This window comes from Pelobates fuscus, chromosome 5 (assembly GCF_036172605.1).
Source record: "Pelobates fuscus isolate aPelFus1 chromosome 5, aPelFus1.pri, whole genome shotgun sequence".
In the NCBI taxonomy this organism is placed as follows: domain Eukaryota; kingdom Metazoa; phylum Chordata; class Amphibia; order Anura; family Pelobatidae; genus Pelobates; species Pelobates fuscus.
The window spans coordinates 230,409,980-230,430,420 of NC_086321.1; the positions used below are offsets into that span (position 1 = coordinate 230,409,980).

Genomic DNA, 20,441 nt, shown 5'->3' on the forward strand with positions numbered 1-20,441 from the left:
TATATATATATATATATATATATATATACACACACGTGTATATATAATAATTTTACATATATATTTATGTAATAATTTTACATAATTAGGTATCCTAATTAATTACAATTAGCGGGACCTGCCTAACAACCCAGGCCGAAAGTATAGGGAATTTAATTTGCTAGCACTATATTTAACCCTATAACTTTCCAAGACACTATAAAACCTGTACATGGGGGGTACTGTTTTACTCGGGAGACATCGCTGAATACAAATATTTGTGTTTCAAAACCGTAAAATTTATTACAACAATGATATCGTCAGGGAAAGTGAAATTTATTGCCTTTTTCGCACACAAACGGCACTTACACTGACGATATTTTTGCTGTCATACTTTTTACTGTTTTGAAACACAAATATTTGTGTTCAGCAAAGTCTCCTGAGTATAACAGTACCCCTCATGTACAGGTTTTATGGTGTTTTCAAAAGTTACAGAGTCAAATATAAGGCTTGCGTTTCAGTTTTTTCACAATGAAATTCGCCAGATTGGTTACGTTGGCTTTGAGACCGTATAGTAGCCCAGAAATAAGAATTACCTCCATAATGGCATACCATTTGCAAAAGTAGACAACCCAAGGTATTGCAAATGGGGTATGTTCAGTCTTTTTTAGTAGCCACTTAGTCACAAACACTGGCCAAAATTGGCTTTCAAATTAGTTTTTTGCATTTTTCACACACAAACAAATATTAACGTTAACTTTGGCTAGTGTTTGTGACCAAGTGGCTACTAAAAAAGACTGGACATACCCCATTTGCAATACCTTGGGTTGTCTACTTTTGCAAATGGTATGCCATCATGGGGGTAATTTTCATTCCTGGGCTACCATACAGTCTCAAAGGCAACATAACCAAACTGGCAAATTTCAATGTGAAAAAACTGAAAAGTGTAACATGCTATATTTGACCCTGTAACTTCCCAAAACACCATAAAACCTGTACATAGGGGGTACTGTTTTACACGTGAGACATCGCTGAATACAAATATGTGTATTTTATTGCAGTAAAAGCAAACAGTATTATGACATTCACAGTTAGAATGTCACATAGAACTAAGAAAATTTAAAAAAAATCATATTTTCTCTAATTTTTTTATATTTTATTCATATTACGTTATGTTCCATACCTAAATATTGGATGTTAAATGAAAGCCCTGTTTCCCCTGAACAAAATGATATATAATAAGTGTGGGTGCATTTAATATGAAAGAGGTAAATTATTGTTGAACAGACATATAGTCAAAATCTGTGGTTTGTTTACATTTTTTTTGGTTCACAACTTGTACATTTGGCTGCGGTCTTAAGGGGTTAAAACTCCTTGGGTAAAAACAGCTACAAAGAACAAAAACAGTAAAAAGTTTGGTAATCAATGTCCCTCATATGGGCATAAAGCATATACATGATGTCAAAACATTGTTTTTAGAACTTTCCCTTATGGAACACATTATCAGTATTATAGGATCAGTCCTATCTTCTTAGAGAACACAAATTGTAAATTGTGCTAGAATAAATCTCATTATTGAAAAGAAACAGATTACAGCATGTGAAAAGGAACGTCACCTAGTTATCTGAAAACAATAGTAGATTTATAGATTTTAGTACGGACATAACTAACCTGGAATATTGCCAAAATCCCGGTATATGCGAAAGTCGGTATCTGAAGGAATAATGCCACTCTGGAAAACTTCCTGTGCCACCACCGAGGCGAATGGATGTACCGCAGCAGAAGCATAAGCCTGCACTAACCATGGGTTTTCTGGACCTGTCAGAGCAGTTATATTAAATAAATACAATGACAAAAAAATTAAAAAATTACAAATATCAAACATCCCACTAAAGGGGCGAAAGAGCCTTTCTGGCTGGCCCCTTACTAACAGGACATTGCAGGCATTGCTGCCTGTTGGATGTGGGACACCAAGCTAAAGTTGGAAATTGTTGACTGTCCTACTGAAAGCTTGACTATTGGGAGGCATACATTAACCACTGGTGAGTGAAAATGTATCACATCACCCATAGTGAGTATGTCATGCAATTTCTAGACAAGTGGCAATTCTGGCTGGTATCAGAGGAATTTACATTTTAAGCCCTGCCAGCAAAATTATTTGTAGCTTCTCTTATTTTCCCTTGTGTTTACAAACAATACATGGAATATGTTCTTTTCTGTCTATACTCCAGCCTCTATAAAGCTTTCTAATCAGAACATGTGCAGATTTGTGTCCAGTGACACGATCAAGTGATCTGCCTTACGGACAATCAAATAACATCAACTGCCAAAGTTGGGGGCGATATGCAATTTTAAAAACTTTCACAAGGAGGAAATCAAATTTTAAAAAAACAAAACAAAAACCAAACCAATAATACACCACCACCACAAAAAAAACTAATAGTTTTACTTTAAAATAAACAATTATTCAAACTTACATGAACTAACATGCCATTGTTATTTTATAGAAATTTGTCTCAACGTAATACTTATTTTAAAGGTAAAGAGGAGAAATATTTGTGTTAATAAACAACAATCTTACCACAGGTATAGGTTACTATGCATTTTTCCAATGCCACACATTATACTCAACCATACAGCAAAGAGTTGGGAGATATTTATTATTTTTATTTAAATGTATTGTTTGCTTCTACTGGACCACCACAAACCTCTAGCAAGGCTGAATCACTACTAAAGGTTGAAAGGCAGTTCTCCAAAGGATGTCCCCATTGGAGCAATGAGAGATCAGTAAAGGACATTCTTTTGTTCTCCATGACAAAAAAAAACCATCAACATAAAAGGGCATTTAAAGCATTTAAATCGGACAAATCAGATGCATCTTATAAAAGATATAAGGAAGCAAATAATGCGTGCAAACAGGCAATTAGACTTGCTAAACTTCAAAATGAAAAAATGATAGCTAAAGAGAGCAAAACCAACCCTAAAGCATTTTTTTAAGTACATAAATTCTAAAAAACCCAAAAATGAAAGTGTAGCTACACTAAAAACTGAAACGGGGGTGTTAGTCAATGAAGACCAGGAAAAGGCAATTTTAAATAACTATTTCTCCTTTGTATATGTTAAGGAAGAACCCATGGCAATAGATGTGCAAATGATTGCTACTAAAAACTTGCAGAATAATTGTAATTGGTTAACTCAAGACAAGGTGCTGCAGCAACTAAAGAAAGTTAATATAAACAAAGCTCCAGGGCCTGACGGTATCCATCCACGTGTACTTAAGGAACTAAGTGTAGAAATAAGTGAACCTCTGTTTTTAATCTTTCAAGATTCTTTTATTTCAGGAAGTGTTCCGGAGGATTGGAGGAAGGCAGATGTGGTTCCTATATTCAAAAAGGGTTCAAAATCCTTGCCTGGAAATTATAGACCTGTGAGCTTAACTTCTGTGGCTGGTAAAATATTTGAAAGGTTATTAAGGGATTATATTCAAGAATTTCTTGAGAAGAACATGGTTATCAGCAAAAATCAGCACGGTTTTATGAAGCACAGGTCGTGTCAAACTAACTTGATTGCATTCTACGAAGAAGTAAGTAGAAGTATAGATCAGGGTGTTGCAGTGGATGTGATCTATTTGGACTTTGCCAAGGCATTTGATACAGTTCCACACAGAAGATTAGTGTTCAAACTCAAGGAAATCGGTCTAGATGAAAATGCTTGTTTTTGGGTAGAACATTGGCTTAAAAACAGAGTACAAAGAGTTGTCGTTAATGGTAACTTTTCAAGCTGGACAGAGGTGGCAAGTGGTGTACCTCAGGGGTCTGTTCTGGGACCCCTTCTATTTAACATGTTTATAAATGATCTTGAAGACAGCATTGAAAGTCATGTTTCAGTGTTTGCAGATGACACAAAACTTTGTAAAATAATACAATGTGAGCAAGATATTACTTTGCTGCAGAGGGATTTGGATAGATTGGGGGACTGGGCACTCAAATGGCAGATGAAATTTAATGTTGAAAAATGCAAAGTTATGCACTTCGGCGTCAAGAATACACAAGCAACGTATACCCTTAATGGAAGCGAATTAGGGATAACAACACACGAAAAGGACTTGGGAATTGTTATAGACAACAAACTATGCAACAATGTGCAATGTCAATCAGCAGTGGCCAAGGCCAGTAGGGTATTGTCATGCATGAAAAAGGGCATTCATTCTCGGGACGAGAATATCATTTTGCCTCTTTATAAATCACTGGTAAGACCACACATTGAATATGCTGTGCAATTTTGGGCACCTGTTCTAAAGAAGGATATTATGGCACTAGAAAAAGTGCAGAGGCGGGCTACAAAATTAATAAAAGTAATGGAACAAATCAGCTATGAAGAAAGGTTTACAAATTTAAACCTATTTAGTTTAGAAAAACGTCGCCTGAGAGGGGATATGATAACATTATACAAATATATTCGAGGCCAATGCAAACCATTGTGTGGAAATCTATTCACAAACCGGACTTTACATAGGACACGAAGTCATGCGTTTAGACTAGAAGAAAGAAGATTTTGTCTAAGGCAAAGGAAAGGTTTTTTTACTGTAAGAACAATCAGGATGTGGAATTCTCTGCCTGAAGAAGTGGTTTTATCAGAATCCATACAGATGTTCAAACAGCTACTAGATGCATGAAAAGAAATAGGAGTGGCCAATCGATAATGCGGACAGAGCAGGGGGTAACCCTAATAATAAATTGGAACAAAAAAAGGGAGAAAAGTCTGTCCTATAGGATATAGATCGCAGTGGATGCAATAGGTAATGAACAGTTAAAATACCCTTTAATAGAGTGGGGTAAATACAGTGAAACTAATATAACGAAAAAGGTAAAGAGTGAAGTGCAGAGACACACACAGAAAGTAAAAAGTAGTGTGTCAAAAAACAACTAAATACTACGTATACCTATTACCGGTGCCCTACTGTCATAAACTGGGCAAGTACTGTGAGTGCCGCAGTTAATCTATATGCTGGTAATTAGTACCATAGTGGTAACTATGATCGGTATGGTAACAGGTAACCCAACAGTAGATGAGGCAGATAACAGTAAGGGATATCAAATATCACGGGGTAGCGGTAGTAGTATACGTATATTTATTTTAAATAAAACAGTACCGATGTCCTACATGGAGTCAATACATCCCCAAAGATATCTCAATTGGAGAGTAGGAAAGCCATGTATTGACATGGAGAGTACCACCGACCAATCTAAAGCTCAAACCACCGGTCCCTAGCTGGAACCATATACTAGGGTATACAATCCTAGTGGGCAGTGTGAGAGAAGAGAGTAGCCGGGTATCGGTTTAGTGGAGGGGGTGAGCCGTATACCGACTAGAAAGATGTCGGATTACAGTGTGCCTCCCTCCGGGTTAAGCATGCATACCCATAACAATTATGGTCAATGAAAGAAAAGGTCGAGGTTATCACAGGTTAGTCGTGTTTCTTAGACTAACTTGTTTTGACCTATGGTTGCCAGTGTCGGACAAACCAAGGTGGTGACCCGATAATAAAATCGAGACAAGAAGTATCCTTACTCGACTACCTTACTATAGTTGGCTATCATTGCTGGTGTTTTATATACAATAGACGCTACCAAGTAGCCCTCTGTTAAGTGTACAAATGTCTGTATAATAAGCAGAAAGTTTAAGTACAGGGAGGGAAGAATGGTGCCTTCGTGGGTACCAGGTATAGTAAAGTGGTAGGAGACAAGGAAGAGGGAAGGGTATGTAATAAATGTTTGCCCTAATAGTTCTTTTTCAAAGGTAAAGTTAATTTAGTTGTAATAAAGTAGTATCCTGGTTGATACTGAAGGTTACTGTTCATCCGGAGCTTAATTAGGCAACCCGTATGTGTGAGGTAGTAAACCGGGATGCTGGATGATAGTAACAGTATCGCTCGAGTACAAGGTTTTGGTCAACCAAGAGATTTTCGTGATAATGTCCGAGGAGTCAGGGTAACCTTGAGGTGGACGGGTTAGTGTCAAACCCGAGGCCGATAGTAGGTGCCACACTTCAGCCCGACGCGCGTTTCGCCTGTGTGAAGAGGCTCATCAGGGGGAAAAGTCTTCCCTGATTCGTCAGGTTTAAAAAGCCCGCTCACAAATCTGATTGGTTGCTGTAGATAAGAGAGGGAGGGGCCAAAATACGGTGGTCCATGGAGCACAAACTAGTGCTAATTGCGAAATTCGCAATGGGAGTCTGTACGGTAGGCACCATTCTTCCCTCCCTGTACTTAAACTTTCTGCTTATTATACAGACATTTGTACACTTAACAGAGGGCTACTTGGTAGCGTCTATTGTATATAAAACACCAGCAATGATAGCCAACTATAGTAAGGTAGTCGAGTAAGGATACTTCTTGTCTCGATTTTATTATCGGGTCACCACCTTGGTTTGTCCGACACTGGCAACCATAGGTCAAAACAAGTTAGTCTAAGAAACACGACTAACCTGTGATAACCTCGACCTTTTCTTTCATTGACCATAATTGTTATGGGTATGCATGCTTAACCCGGAGGGAGGCACACTGTAATCCGACATCTTTCTAGTCGGTATACGGCTCACCCCCTCCACTAAACCGATACCCGGCTACTCTCTTCTCTCACACTGCCCACTAGGATTGTATACCCTAGTATATGGTTCCAGCTAGGGACCGGTGGTTTGAGCTTTAGATTGGTCGGTGGTACTCTCCATGTCAATACATGGCTTTCCTACTCTCCAATTGAGATATCTTTGGGGATGTATTGACTCCATGTAGGACATCGGTACTGTTTTATTTAAAATAAATATACGTATACTACTACCGCTACCCCGTGATATTTGATATCCCTTACTGTTATCTGCCTCATCTACTGTTGGGTTACCTGTTACCATACCGATCATAGTTACCACTATGGTACTAATTACCAGCATATAGATTAACTGCGGCACTCACAGTACTTGCCCAGTTTATGACAGTAGGGCACCGGTAATAGGTATACGTAGTATTTAGTTGTTTTTTGACACACTACTTTTTACTTTCTGTGTGTGTCTCTGCACTTCACTCTTTACCTTTTTCGTTATATTAGTTTCACTGTATTTACCCCACTCTATTAAAGGGTATTTTAACTGTTCATTACCTATTGCATCCACTGCGATCTATATCCTATAGGACAGACTTTTCTCCCTTTTTTTGTTCCAAGCTACTAGATGCATACTTGCAAAAACAGAATATTCAAGGATATAATCTTTCAATGTAGGGTAATAACTGCTTCATCCAAGGATAAATCTGACTGCCATTCTGGGGTCAAGAAGGAATTTTATTTCCTAGCTTGTTGCAAAATTGGAAGTGCTTCAAACTGGGTTTTTTTTTGCCTTCTTTTGGATCAACAGCAAAAAAGCATATGTGAGGAAGGCTGAACTTGATGGACGCAAGTCTCTTTTCAGCTATGTAACTATGTAACATCAGGCAATACTCAGCAGCAAACTTTTCTCCAGGAAAACAGGGGCATGAAAATTTTTAAATAAAAAAATATTTTAAATCAAGTAATGCCTACATATTCCCTGTATCTCAGAGCAGGTCCATTTGCTGGGCCTATTATTGGGAAATATACAGATATTCATGTTCCTTTTCCCCTGGTCATCATGAAATATATTTTTTTTATTTCTTTCAGGTAAGGACAGTAGCTTCAACGATCATTGTAGTGTTTCATGGCTTGCCAACTGCCTTTCCCTTGATGTTGGTTCTGTAGTTTTCCGCTTAGTAGATGCCAGAACCATCGTTAGCATAAAAGACAGACCATTATCTCTCATCCATTTACTATGGCTTTGTGCTTCAGTTAGTCAATCGGTGGCCTTGTAGGGATTAAGAGCTTTAAAATGCAAAAATTACAGTCAAAAAGTAAATATCTTATGAGGATTATTCACTAGAGTCCAAAATGCCCTGGACCGAATGTGGCAAATATATCCAGATGCATTCAGGCTATTCAGACTGAAAAATCCGGATGTTGATGATGGAATTCGTTAATGCCCAGATTTTGTAATACAGGCCCAGAATGGACCTGAAAATGGTCTGTATTTCAGCCAGGCCGAACTCTGGCAGATGGCTGAAATCCGGGGCCAATGCAGCAAATCCAGGCTTACAGAATTCAGCTCTGAGCTGGACAAATAGTTAAAAACCCTCTGCGCTGGCAGGGCGAATTACAACTTCCGCAGCGCTTTACAGTGGGAGGATGAACAAACATGTAGTTGTAACTAGACAAGTTGTAGATACAGGACAGAGGGGTTGAGGGTCCTGCTCAAGGAGCTTACATGCTAGAGGTAGTGGGGTACAGTGACACAAAAGGTAAGGATAGTATTAGACTAATGACAGTTGCAAGAGAGGAATAAGTTGGGAGCTATTAACAGTTTAATTGATACGCTTTTATGAAGAAGTGGGTTTTTAATAATTTTTTAAATGAGCGGAGACTGGGTGAGCATCTAACGGAGGAGGGAAGTGAGTTCCACAGAAATGGTGCAGCCTCCGAGAAGTCTTGAAGGCGAGCATCAGAGGTGGGAGTAGGGCAGAAGATAGACGCAAGTCTTCAGCAGAGCGTAAGGGCCTAGACGGGACATACTTGTGTATTAGGGAGGATAGATAGGTGGGTGCAGCATTATGTAGAGATTTGAAAGCAAGAACCAGAATTTTAAATTGAGCCCTATATCTTACATGAAGCCAATGTAGGGACTGACAGAAGGGTGAGGCATGGGAGGTGCGGGCAGACAGGAAGATGAGCCTTGCCGCCGCATTCATTATAGACTGTAACAGGGCAAGTTGGGAGCACGTAAGACCACAAAGAAGTGGATTACAGTAGTCAAGGCAAGAAAGAACAGTGGAATGGACCAGGCCCTTAGTCGCATCTGGCGTTAATTAGGGTCGGATGCAAGCAATGATTTTGAGATGGAAGCGGCAGGATTTGGCAATAGACTGAACATGAGGCGTGAAGGAGAGGTCGGAGTCAAAAAGAACACCTAGGCAGCGAGCCTGCGTGGTGGAGCTGATGATAGCACCGTTGACTTGGAGTGAGACAGACACAGGAGTAGCAACACTTGAGGGAGGAAAGACCAGAATTTCAGTTTTTGCAGCTGCATCACTAAAGAAAAGGCCCCAGCCGGCCAGTGCTATAACAGGGAGGAACCTAGTATCCCCTTCTCCTGGTCCCCACCCATGTGGGTGCTAATACTTATAGTAAAGGAGGGGTGGACACGACATTGTCAATCCCCCAAAACAGTTACCCCCTTCTGTGACTAGGTGTTCCCAATCCACTAATCACTCCACTAAATCTCCAATTCCAGTGCTGTAGACTGGTTCTCATGCGAAAATCACTGATTTTCCCAAATCCTCCAAAACACTGTTACAGAATTGGTTGGACAAATTGACTCTTGACCGCATTTGGCTTTAGTAAATGTGAGAATTATCAATGCCATTTGGGCAAAATCCAGTGTTTAGTAACAAACTCTGAATGCTTTGGCACAAACAAGTTAAATATTCCCCTTGAAGTATGAAAACACTATTTAAATTTCAAACCTGTCTGAAACACCAGCTCTTTCCCTCCTACGCCAGCAGCCTCCAAGTTGATAAATGCTCGAACCATCTTTGCCCATGGATGCTGGGTAATAAAGCCATGGCTGCCCTAGATGAAGAGAAAAAAAAACAAAAAAACACAGAAACCATACTCTAAATTCTGCATTATGGAAGATTGTTGCAAGCTATGTTAAGAAAGTATTTTTGAACTCTTAATATGAAAATTAATAATTTAATGGATTTAAAATGTGAGTCATGTATTTAATTTTCCTTTTAGTACATTGATAAAGTATATTAAGTAAACAGTTGGCCCAGGTGAAAGTGTGTATGATTGGGGAGGATAAAATTTTAGAGTTATATAGCGCAGGTTGCATGGCATGATATGATAGTTGATGTAATTGCTATCATTTTTTTTTTGTTGAATATCTTTTTATTTAGATAAGAGAATCCGTTTGTTAATTTTGTATAGAATATAGCATATCACAGAGTAGTACTAAACTCGCAGGTCTGTATCAATTAGATGTGAAACTGTGGAATGCGCAGGTTCCATGAACATGTAAGTAACATGTGAGACGTGCAAGTCTCAATTTTTATTTTTATTTCTTTGCAAATCTTTGTTGTTGTCTTGCAGAGAAATAACATAGCCGTGCGTGGTGTCCCCAACGGCACATATTGTCACAAGAGAAAGCATAACATAGATAACCGTACAGTAGGTCAGCACTGTAGGTATACTGCACTTTTTAGAGGTTTGTTTAAATAGTAAAGGTAGCAAGAAACAAGACATTTTTGTTTAAGTACATTCGGGTGAAGGGTGCTATCCTTTTATCCTCTGTATGTATGTGGGGGGGGGGGGGGGGGGAGGGGATATATGTATATATAAACATATATATATATATACACATATATTTTCAATGAAGATAAAAAAAATATATTTATTTTTTTAAATGTATTTTTACTTTTTTTTCAACTTGGGATAAAACGTAGATCCCCAGCTACAGTACCATAACTCCCACATTGTTTTACAAATTATATGGCTAGCAAAGCAATATGGGAACTGAAGATTTGCTAAAGCTGCAAATCTACTTCTTAGCTTAGGGGAGTAGTAGGGCACTGGGCACATCCATATCCTGTAACATGTAAGCTACCTATTAAAGCCAACACATATAGATGGAAGGATGGATTACAGCTTACCTCTAAAAAATAAATAAAAAATCAACGTGGTATGAGAAAACTCAACCAACAAACACACGATACCTTGACATTATTTGTTGCCATCCTTTGTTTCACAGTATGTAGTAACAGCATGCACATTATACAGTAGTATGTTATCATTTTACCTGTAGGATGTTTTCTTCAGCACCATTGAAGAGGAATATAATGGCATGGTTCAAGGGCTTAGACAAACTGGACAGGGCACTCAGGATTTCAAGCAAGACTGCACAGCTTACTGCGTCATCACTGGCACCTACAGAAACAATATAGAACAGCAAAAAATATGAAAAAAATTGGGGTGTTATAAATAAGTCTGCCGTACACAAGGTCTGCACATAGTCACAAACAAATAATGGAAGCCAAAATGCAATATAATCTTCCACTTTGGGAGCTGTTCATGCAACAAAATGTTCACGTGGTTTTGTGCGTTTTTAAAAAGGTTTTTAGTTTCTATCATTTCTCCACCTTCTTCTTTCCTTTGGTTAGAATGCCTATGAATAATACCGGTTTTGTCTTGAAAGTTTTCTCCCTTTTGTCTCCTGGTGAAGAATGTTGTAAACAAATAATTTTTTTCTGACTAGAACACCTTGTGAAACTGGTTAGACAACCATTAAACCAACCCCCCCCCCCCCCCCCCCCCCCCCAATAAGAATTGATTAAGCATTAAATACATCTGAAACGTAATCCAAGTTCCCATTCAAACAAAGCACTGTTTTACCTGGTGTGTTAGCTACGGAGTCAAAATGGCAGTTTGCAAGCACCGCATGCTCTGCTCCATGATCTGGCTCCAATTTCACAGCAATGTTAGTTATGTTATCATAGTAACTGCTGAAGCCTCCAAGAAAATCAATGCTAAATGATCCTGTGGGCCGTTGTATGTCCACCACTATGTTGTGAACGGCATTTCTCTTCTCTTGAACAAACTTGAGCTTTTCCAAAATGTAGTTCACAGCAAGGATTTCATTAGCAGGGCTTCCCACTGTCCTGGAGTTGATAGCTGTCAGGCCCTCTAAATAGCCCCTGGAACATACAGCACAAGATATACAAATATATTATTATACACTGTGTAAAAGTATAATCTTAACAATTCAAGTGGAAGCAATTCATACAAGCAGCAAACATGTAATGTGTCTATAGTATCTACTTGGGTGAGGTGTGAGGTTAGAATAAAATGGACTCGTACACAGAAAAAGCTTCCCAAGATTTTACACAGCTATCTTCTTACATAATGTTGTTTAAGCTCAGGTGCTTAGGCATTCCTCCTACGATGCTGTATGGGCCTATTTCACAAAGCAATGCTGTGCTTGAAAGCCTTTCATATTATATAATAGCACAATGGGGACATGCACATTAAATATTTCAAACATTTGTTTGCTTAATCCCTGCATTATATGCATTACAGTACAAAACAGAAAAACAATTATTTTTTTAAAATCACATATAGGATATTTCACATTATAAAACTGATTAATTACATGATAACACTTTTAGAAAACGGATTAAAGGGACTCTCCAGTGCCAGGAAAACAAACCCGTTTTCCTGGCACTGCAGAATCCTGCAGTGATCCCCTCCCTCTCACCCCATCCCATTTTGCTGAAGGGGTTAAAACCCCTTCAGACACTTACCTAAATCCAGCGCCAATATCCCTCGGCGCTGGGTCAGGCTCCGCCCACGCCAACGTCAGCCGGCGTGGGAGACCTAATGCGCATGCGCCGCAATGGTCACACGCGCGCATTAGACCTCCCCATAGGAAAGCATTATCTAATGCTTTCCTATGGGGATTCCAGGCGACGCTGGAGGTCTCATGCATTACGTGAGGACGTCCAGCGTCGTTTAAAACACTGTTCGTGTTTTAGGAACCTGGAAGTCCCTCTAGGGGCTGTCTGATAGACAGCCACTAGAGGAGGACTTAACCCTGCAAGGTAATTATTGCAGTTTATAAAAAACTGCAATAATTACACTTGCAGGGTTAAAGGACCACTCTAGGCACCCAGACCACTTCAGCATAATGAAGTGGTCTGGGTGCCAGGTCCAGCTAGGGTTAACCCATTTTTTTTTATAAACATAGCATTTTCAGAGAAACTGCTGTGTTTATAAATGGGTTAATCCAGCCCTCAAAGCCTCTACTGGCTGTCTCATTGACAGCCGCTAGAGGCGCTTGCGTGATTCTCACTGTGAAAATCACAGTGAGAGCACGCAAGCGTCCATAGGAAAGCATTGATAATGCTTTCCTATGAGACCGGCTGAATGCGCGCGTAGCTCTTGCCGCGCGTGCGCATTCAGCCGAATGGGAGGAGAGGAGGAGGAGAGCTCCCCGCCCGGCGCTGGAGAAAGGTATGTTTTCCTGGCACTATAGTGGTCCTTTAAGGGTGATAGAAGTTGGCACCCAGACTACTCCAATGGGCAGAAGTGGTCTGGGTGCCTGGATTGTCCCTTTTTAATTACAATTGCATGGCCGTCCTTAAGTTAAACTACTATGTGTTTCGTTAATATTCTCTTCCCGTAATAATTGGAGGTTTACTCACTAAAAAAAACAACAATTTCTGTATTATATACGTGTGGCAAACCTCACCACTTGGGACTGTAAAAGACTTTATCATAAACTGTGTTCGGGACTTTAAAATGGCCATATCCCCTATTGTTAAGCTATGGGGATATAGCATCCGTTTCCCGAACAGTAATCTGTAACACTGTTCGGGAAACTCCCTAACTACCGAATGAGAGACCACACCGATGAGGTCGTGTGTCGCTTATTAACGGAATGCAACATTGTTTCAATTGATGTTAATGGTTTTCGTGGGGGGCCGCCGTTCATATGCCGAACACATGGCGGCGGCCATCTTTGTTCGCTAAAAGTTCAGCGGGGTTTGGTTGTCGAGTGCCTGTAACTAAAATCGGTCACTTGGCTTCCAAACACCGCTGGACTTCCAGGCCGTTCGGGAGATCCGCTCTTTCGCCAAAATGCTCCATTTCGTGTAATCTCTCTCATTGAGACCAGGTTCAATTCAAACAGTATTCTGTATGGAGTTCGGTTATTTCTGAAGGGATCTGAGCGGTAATTCATGAGATTGTACATTCAGATCCCTGCAATCTAATGAGAGGTCATTCAGTAAAATCTGTGGGAAATTGTACAAGTTAGGGATTTTAATGTAAAATCCTATATTTTTCTGTACTAACTGTTAATATAATTATCTGTGCCTGCTGATGTCAACACTGTCCCTGTACAGCAGGGGATGCTGGGAAACGACCTTGCATGGTCAGTTTCCCCACACAGTCCACCTGATTAAAACCCCTGCTATTTCAGTCTGGAAACCCTGTGCAGGGAAAATAGTATACATTTGGTGACTTTTCAATCAAAATCAAGTTGACTCCCAGACTATGGGTCGTCTAGTCATTGGGAAAGGGATTATACTATGCTACCTGTGTTCTGCATGCTGAATTTTGGTTACCAGCGGAGAGTTTGTGCCTTAACCCTTGCTACTCCGCTACAATACGCATTTCTCAATGTTCTTTAGCAATAAAAGTAAATGTAGTTTTGATAAACTGAAATGTTTTATCTTTTTTTTTCTGTGCTCATATTTTTAGGTGAATTAGTAATAGCACTATGAACTATTACTGTAACATAGCAATAAAGACAATAAGTATTGCACATATCACTCATGTTACTAAAAGAACACCCTTCACCTAGTTATCTATCTGTATGTATGTTATCAGGGAGCAAAGAACATCTAACAAGGGCAGTGCCTACAATATGATTAATGTGCTCAATAACCACACAAGCTAAAAGCTGGTCAAGTGTGTGTGGGGGGAGGAGGGGAGGGAATGACAATTATAGGCACGGTCTTTTTTGATTTTCCTCTTTAATATTGGACTACTCCAGCCTGGAGTATCAAAATAGGAGAATACTCACTTTATTAATAACAATAATTCATTATCTTAGAATATTTATTTTAAAGAAAAACTATAGTGTTAGGAATACAGTTTTGTATGCCTAACTTTATAGTGTCCCCCCACAATGAATAAATAATAAATAAATAAAAGTATAACACCTCTTTCCTGGATCGATTTCCTCCCACAACGTCACGCCGATCGGGGAAACCTAAAGCGCATGCTGTAATGCTTTCCTAACAGGATTTTGTGGACACTGGATGTCTTCATGTAAAGCAGATTATTAGGCTCCCCGTTGACAACGTAAAAAAAGTTTAACTCACCTTTTGTGAGTTTGTTTAGCCACAGCACCACTCCACCCACTGATTTTTAGGCCAATTCACTGCTTTTCATAAAGAACTAAAAAGGGACCTACAGCAAATGCTTGTCAATGTCTGCATTATCTCAAAGCTTCTCTGTGAGAAGAATTGTCAGCGTTCAGCATCATAACACAAGAGCAAGTAAGAGCAAGTCTCGCGTCTTGTCAGACTTGCCTGGTAAAATGTATTCACATCTACCCCTAAAAGGTTTAAAGGAACACTATAGTCACCTAAATTACTTTAGCTAAATAAAGCAGTTTTAGTGTATAGATCATTCCCCTGCAATTTCACTGCTCAATTCACTGTCATTTAGGAGTTAAATCACTTTGTTTCTGTTTATGCAGCCCTAGCCACACTTCCCCTGGCTATGATTGACAGCCTGCATGAAAAAAAAACTGGTTTAACTTTCAAACAGATGTAATTTACCTTAAATAATTGTATCTCAATCTCTAAATTGAACTTTAATCACATACAGGAGGCTCTTGCAGGGTCTAGCAAGCTATTAACATAGCAGGGGATAAGAAAATCTTAATTAAACAGAACTTGCAATAAAGAAAGCCTAAATAGGGCTCTCTTTACAGGAAGTGTTTATGGAAGGCTGTGCAAGTCACATGCAGGGAGGTGTGACTAAGGTTCATAAACAAAGGGATTTAACTCCTAAATGGCAGAGGATTGAGCACTGAGGCTGCAGGGGCATGTTCTATACACCAAAACTGCTTCATTAAGCTAAAGTTGTTCAGGTGACTTAAAGACACCTAGGACACTTCATCTCAAAGTAGTGTTTTGGGTGCAGTGGTCCTTTTGATTTTAACCCTGCAATGTAAAACATTACAGTTTTATGAGCTGAAAGGTAAGTAAATCTCACCTTCTAAACCCTCACAGGCTTGGTGAGGAGGGTCCTAAATAGGTAGTCTGGGTGCAATAGCCCTGTCCTTTTATCCCTGCAGTGTAAAACTGACAGAGTAAAGTGTGGTCACATGACACAGGCGCTCATAGAAAAGCATTGATAACGATTACTATAGTGTTCTACTCCCTTTTTAAATTCAGAGGCCCTACTAAATGAAATAAAAAAACAGCTGTTGCTCCACCTATGGTGATGTCGGCCCACAGGAAACCTGCTCTTCATCTTCTCACCCAATCTAATCTTAGAAGAAAGTGCACTTGCAGCAAGCACCAGGCTCGTCCAAACAAATGCTTCTCATAGGGAAGTATTTAAGCCTTATGATGAGCAATGGGGGTGCTCAATGTTGAAAGTCACATAACTGGATCTGACTGGGTTGTAGTAGTGGAAGCACCCACTAGTTGTCAGTAAGACAGCCCCTAATGGTGTGTTTAGCCCTGCAATGAAAACATTGTCGTATCTACAAATGGGCCATGTTTTGCACTGAACGATTAAAACGACAAGGCCACTGCATCCATGCCACCTCACTGAGATGAACTGACTCAAGTGGATATAGCGGTCATTTGGTTCTGATGACCACTTCAGTAATGGGCCAGGATCTTATTTGATCTGCAGTTTAAGTTCTGATTTCTATTTGAAGTTGGCACTTTTATAAATAATTGCAGAAACACCGCCCTGTCTGTCAGACAGCCGGGGAGGTTATCTTCAGCTTCGGTTAGTATCACAGAGCTAAAGCAAGTAGCAAGTGTCGTCTGCTAGACTGAACCTGCATTCTCCCTGAAGTCACATTGGGCCTGTGAGCATGCTCAACCAAGCACCTCATTGTATCCCTGCGTCCTTCCAGTCTGCTGTCTCCTGATTTTTTTATAAATTGCACGCGACTCAAAATCAGAGACTTCTCACTAAGAAGCATCCGACAGGTAATTACCCTGACACAGTGTCTCTTCTGGGGGGGGGAAGGCTGAACACAAGAGATCTGCAGTTTTTGCAAGCTGTTATTAGATATACCTCAAAGGAAATAAAAATGCAGAAATACATGTATGCATGTTTTGCTGATAAATAGTGGTTTTGTTATTTGAAATTGGAGTCTACTATTAATATTAATAATTTTAAAAACTGCAAAGGAATTCTAAGAAATCGGTGTGCACAGGTTTTAACTAGGTTGTGTGACAGAGTGTGTAGGTTGCTGCTTTTCTAGGAAATAATCCATGAATTGAGCAGCTGGTTGATTGAATGCCTGACACAGTATAGGGTTACATTACATGCATTATTTAGCTGCTCCTCATGCAGTGTTGTCTCTGCCCCAGGGCTCACACCTGGCAGCGCTGTCCCTGCACACGGTATATACTACTATCTGTGGTGGCAGCACACAGTATATACACTATCTGTGGTGGCAGCACACAGTATATACTATCTGCGGTGGCAGCGCTGTCCATGCACACAGTATATACTATCTGCGGTGGCAGCGCTGTCCATGCACACAGTATATACTATCTGCGGTGGCAGCGCTGTCCATGCACACAGTATATACTATCTGCGGTGGCAGCGCTGTCCATGCACACAGTATATACTATCTGCGGTGGCAGCGCTGTCCATGCACACAGTATATACTATCTGCGGTGGCAGCGCAGTCCATGCACACAGTATATACTATCTGCGGTGGCAGCGCTGTCCATGCACACAGTATATACTATCTGCGGTGGCAGCGCTGTCCATGCACACAGTATATACTATCTGCGGTGGCAGCGCTGTCCATGCACACAGTATATACTATCTGCGGTGGCAGCGCTGTCCATGCACACAGTATATACTATCTGCGGTGGCAGCGCTGTCCATGCACACAGTATTTACTATCTGCGGTGGCAGCGCTGTCCATGCACACAGTATATACTATCTGCGGTGGCAGCGCTGTCCATGCACATAGTATTTACTATCTGCGGTGGCAGCGCTGTCCATGCACACAGTATATACTATCTGCGGTGGCAGCGCTGTCCATGCACACAGTATATACTATCTGCGGTGGCAGCGCTGTCCATGCACACAGTATATACTATCTGCGGTGGCAGCGCTGTCCATGCACACAGTATATACTATCTGCGCTGGCAGCGCTGTCCATGCACACAGTATTTACTATCTGCGCTGGCAGCGCTGTCCATGCACACAGTATTTACTATCTGCGCTGGCAGCGCTGTCCATGCACACAGTATTTACTATCTGCGCTGGCAGCGCTGTCCATGCACACAGTATTTACTATCTGCGCTGGCAGCGCTGTCCATGCACACAGTATTTACTATCTGCGGTGGCAGCGCTGTCCATGCACACAGTATATACTATCTGCGGTGGCAGCGCTGTCCATGCACACAGTATATACTATCTGCGGTGGCAGCGCTGTCCATGCACACAGTATTTACTATCTGCGGTGGCAGCGCTGTCCATGCACACAGTATTTACTATCTGCGGTGGCAGCGCTGTCCATGCACACAGTATATACTATCTGCGGTGGCAGCGCTGTCCATGCACACAGTATATACTATCTGCGGTGGCAGCGCTGTCCATGCACACAGTATATACTATCTGCGGTGGCAGCGCTGTCCATGCACACAGTATATACTATCTGCGGTGGCAGCGCTGTCCATGCACACAGTATATACTATCTGCGGTGGCAGCGCTGTCCATGCACACAGTATATACTATCTGCGGTGGCAGCGCTGTCCATGCACACAGTATATACTATCTGCGGTGGCAGCGCTGTCCATGCACACAGTATATACTATCTGCGGTGGCAGCGCTGTCCATGCACACAGTATATACTATCTGCGCTGGCAGCGCTGTCCATGCACACAGTATATACTATCTGCGCTGGCAGCGCTGTCCATGCACACAGTATATACTATCTGCGCTGGCAGCGCTGTCCATGCACACAGTATTTACTATCTGCGCTGGCAGCGCTGTCCATGCACACAGTATTTACTATCTGCGCTGGCAGCGCTGTCCATGCACACAGTATTTACTATCTGCGCTGGCAGCGCTGTCCATGCACACAGTATTTACTATCTGCGCTGGCAGCGCTGTCCATGCACACAGTATTTACTATCTGCGGCGGCAGCGCTGTCCATGCACACAGTATTTACTATCTGCGGCGGCAGCGCTGTCCATGCACACAGTATATACTATCTGCGGCGGCAGCGCTGTCCATGCACACAGTATTTACTATCTGCGGCGGCAGCGCTGTCCATGCACACAGTATTTACTATCTGCGGTGGCAGCGCTGTCCATGCACACAGTATTTACTATCTGCGGCGGCAGCGCTGTCCATGCACACAGTATTTACTATCTGCGGCGGCAGCGCTGTCCATGCACACAGTATTTACTATCTGCGCTGGCAGCGCTGTCCATGCACACAGTATTTACTATCTGCGGTGGCAGCGCTGTCCATGCACACAGTATTTACTATCTGTGGTTCTCTCTCTCTCTCTCTCTCTCTCTCTCGTCACCTGGCAGTGCTGTCATTGAAGTCCATGCTCCGGGTACCGGGGGTCACTAGTTGCCGCAGTGAGAGCTGCACTAAGCCCCGCACAGCCAACACATAGAGCGCCAGCACCGGCAGTACGGCGGCTCCAAAGGTGAGAGCCCGGCTTGGGGTCTTCCTGCCGTTGTCGGGGGGATGCTTGCCCCGGTGACTGTGTCCGCCTGGCGGTGCGGAGCCCGGGGTGACATGCCTCGCTCTCCTGACCGCCGAGCCTCCGCCGCCAGCCTTGCCACCGGTCTCCATGCCTGGAATACACCAGCCGCTCCTATCCGATGCCAAAGAGATAGGTTCAGCCAATCAGAGAAGGCGCTGTCAGATAGCCAGCCAATGAGATCGGATTCTATGTCAACACAACGTTCCATCCAATCTCTTGATGTTCCAACCGGCACAATACGGGCTGCGGTGACGGACAATCTTCATTAAAACGCACTTTCACCTTGATTTTTTTTGGTGTTAAGGTCATTCAGAGGTTCATGATCTCCACTCTGTGCTGTTTGTATAGGCAGCAGCAGCAGCGCTTTTTTCATTTATATTCTATTACAGTGACTTCACTAGCACATAAGGTTTTCTGCAATTTTTAAACGTATGAATTTATAAATGTGCAATTATCTTGCACTATGAAAGTATTTTGACACACTGTAGGGCACATTCCCAGTAGTAGAGGATGTGTCTTATATCATTCACATATATTGTGTTTCCACTAATATATCAAGCATATAGTGAACAGATCCACTGAAGCAATGTCCACACCAACTTACATATAGAGCATGTAGAGGACATATACTGAGGCTCTGTTTTCAGAGCAAATAAAGAACACAAACTGAGGCAAATACTTACGATCAACTCATACATAGACAATATAGGTTGTGTCCTCATAGTAACTCATACATAGTGCCTATAATAAATACATATACTGAGGCTATCCCCATAGAAACTCACACATAGAGCATATAGTGGATAGTGGATACATATACTGAGGCTGTGTCTCAATAGAA

General features: G+C 41.4%; 1 protein-coding gene across 1 annotated transcript in view; it reads right to left on the reverse strand.

Annotated features, from left to right (window-relative positions):
• Window positions 1–19,757, reverse strand: part of ERMP1 (endoplasmic reticulum metallopeptidase 1) — a 62,157-nt gene extending 42,400 nt beyond the window's left edge. The window contains exons 1-5 of the mRNA XM_063455109.1: window positions 19,412–19,757; window positions 11,487–11,788; window positions 10,894–11,021; window positions 9,560–9,665; window positions 1,651–1,797 (exon numbers count right to left, since the gene is read on the reverse strand). Of these exons, the coding sequence (XP_063311179.1) occupies window positions 1,651–1,797; window positions 9,560–9,665; window positions 10,894–11,021; window positions 11,487–11,788; window positions 19,412–19,689 (961 nt within the window). The 5' untranslated portion in view covers window positions 19,690–19,757. The remainder of the gene's footprint in view (window positions 1–1,650; window positions 1,798–9,559; window positions 9,666–10,893; window positions 11,022–11,486; window positions 11,789–19,411) is intronic.
• Window positions 19,758–20,441: the final 684 nt, after the last annotated feature.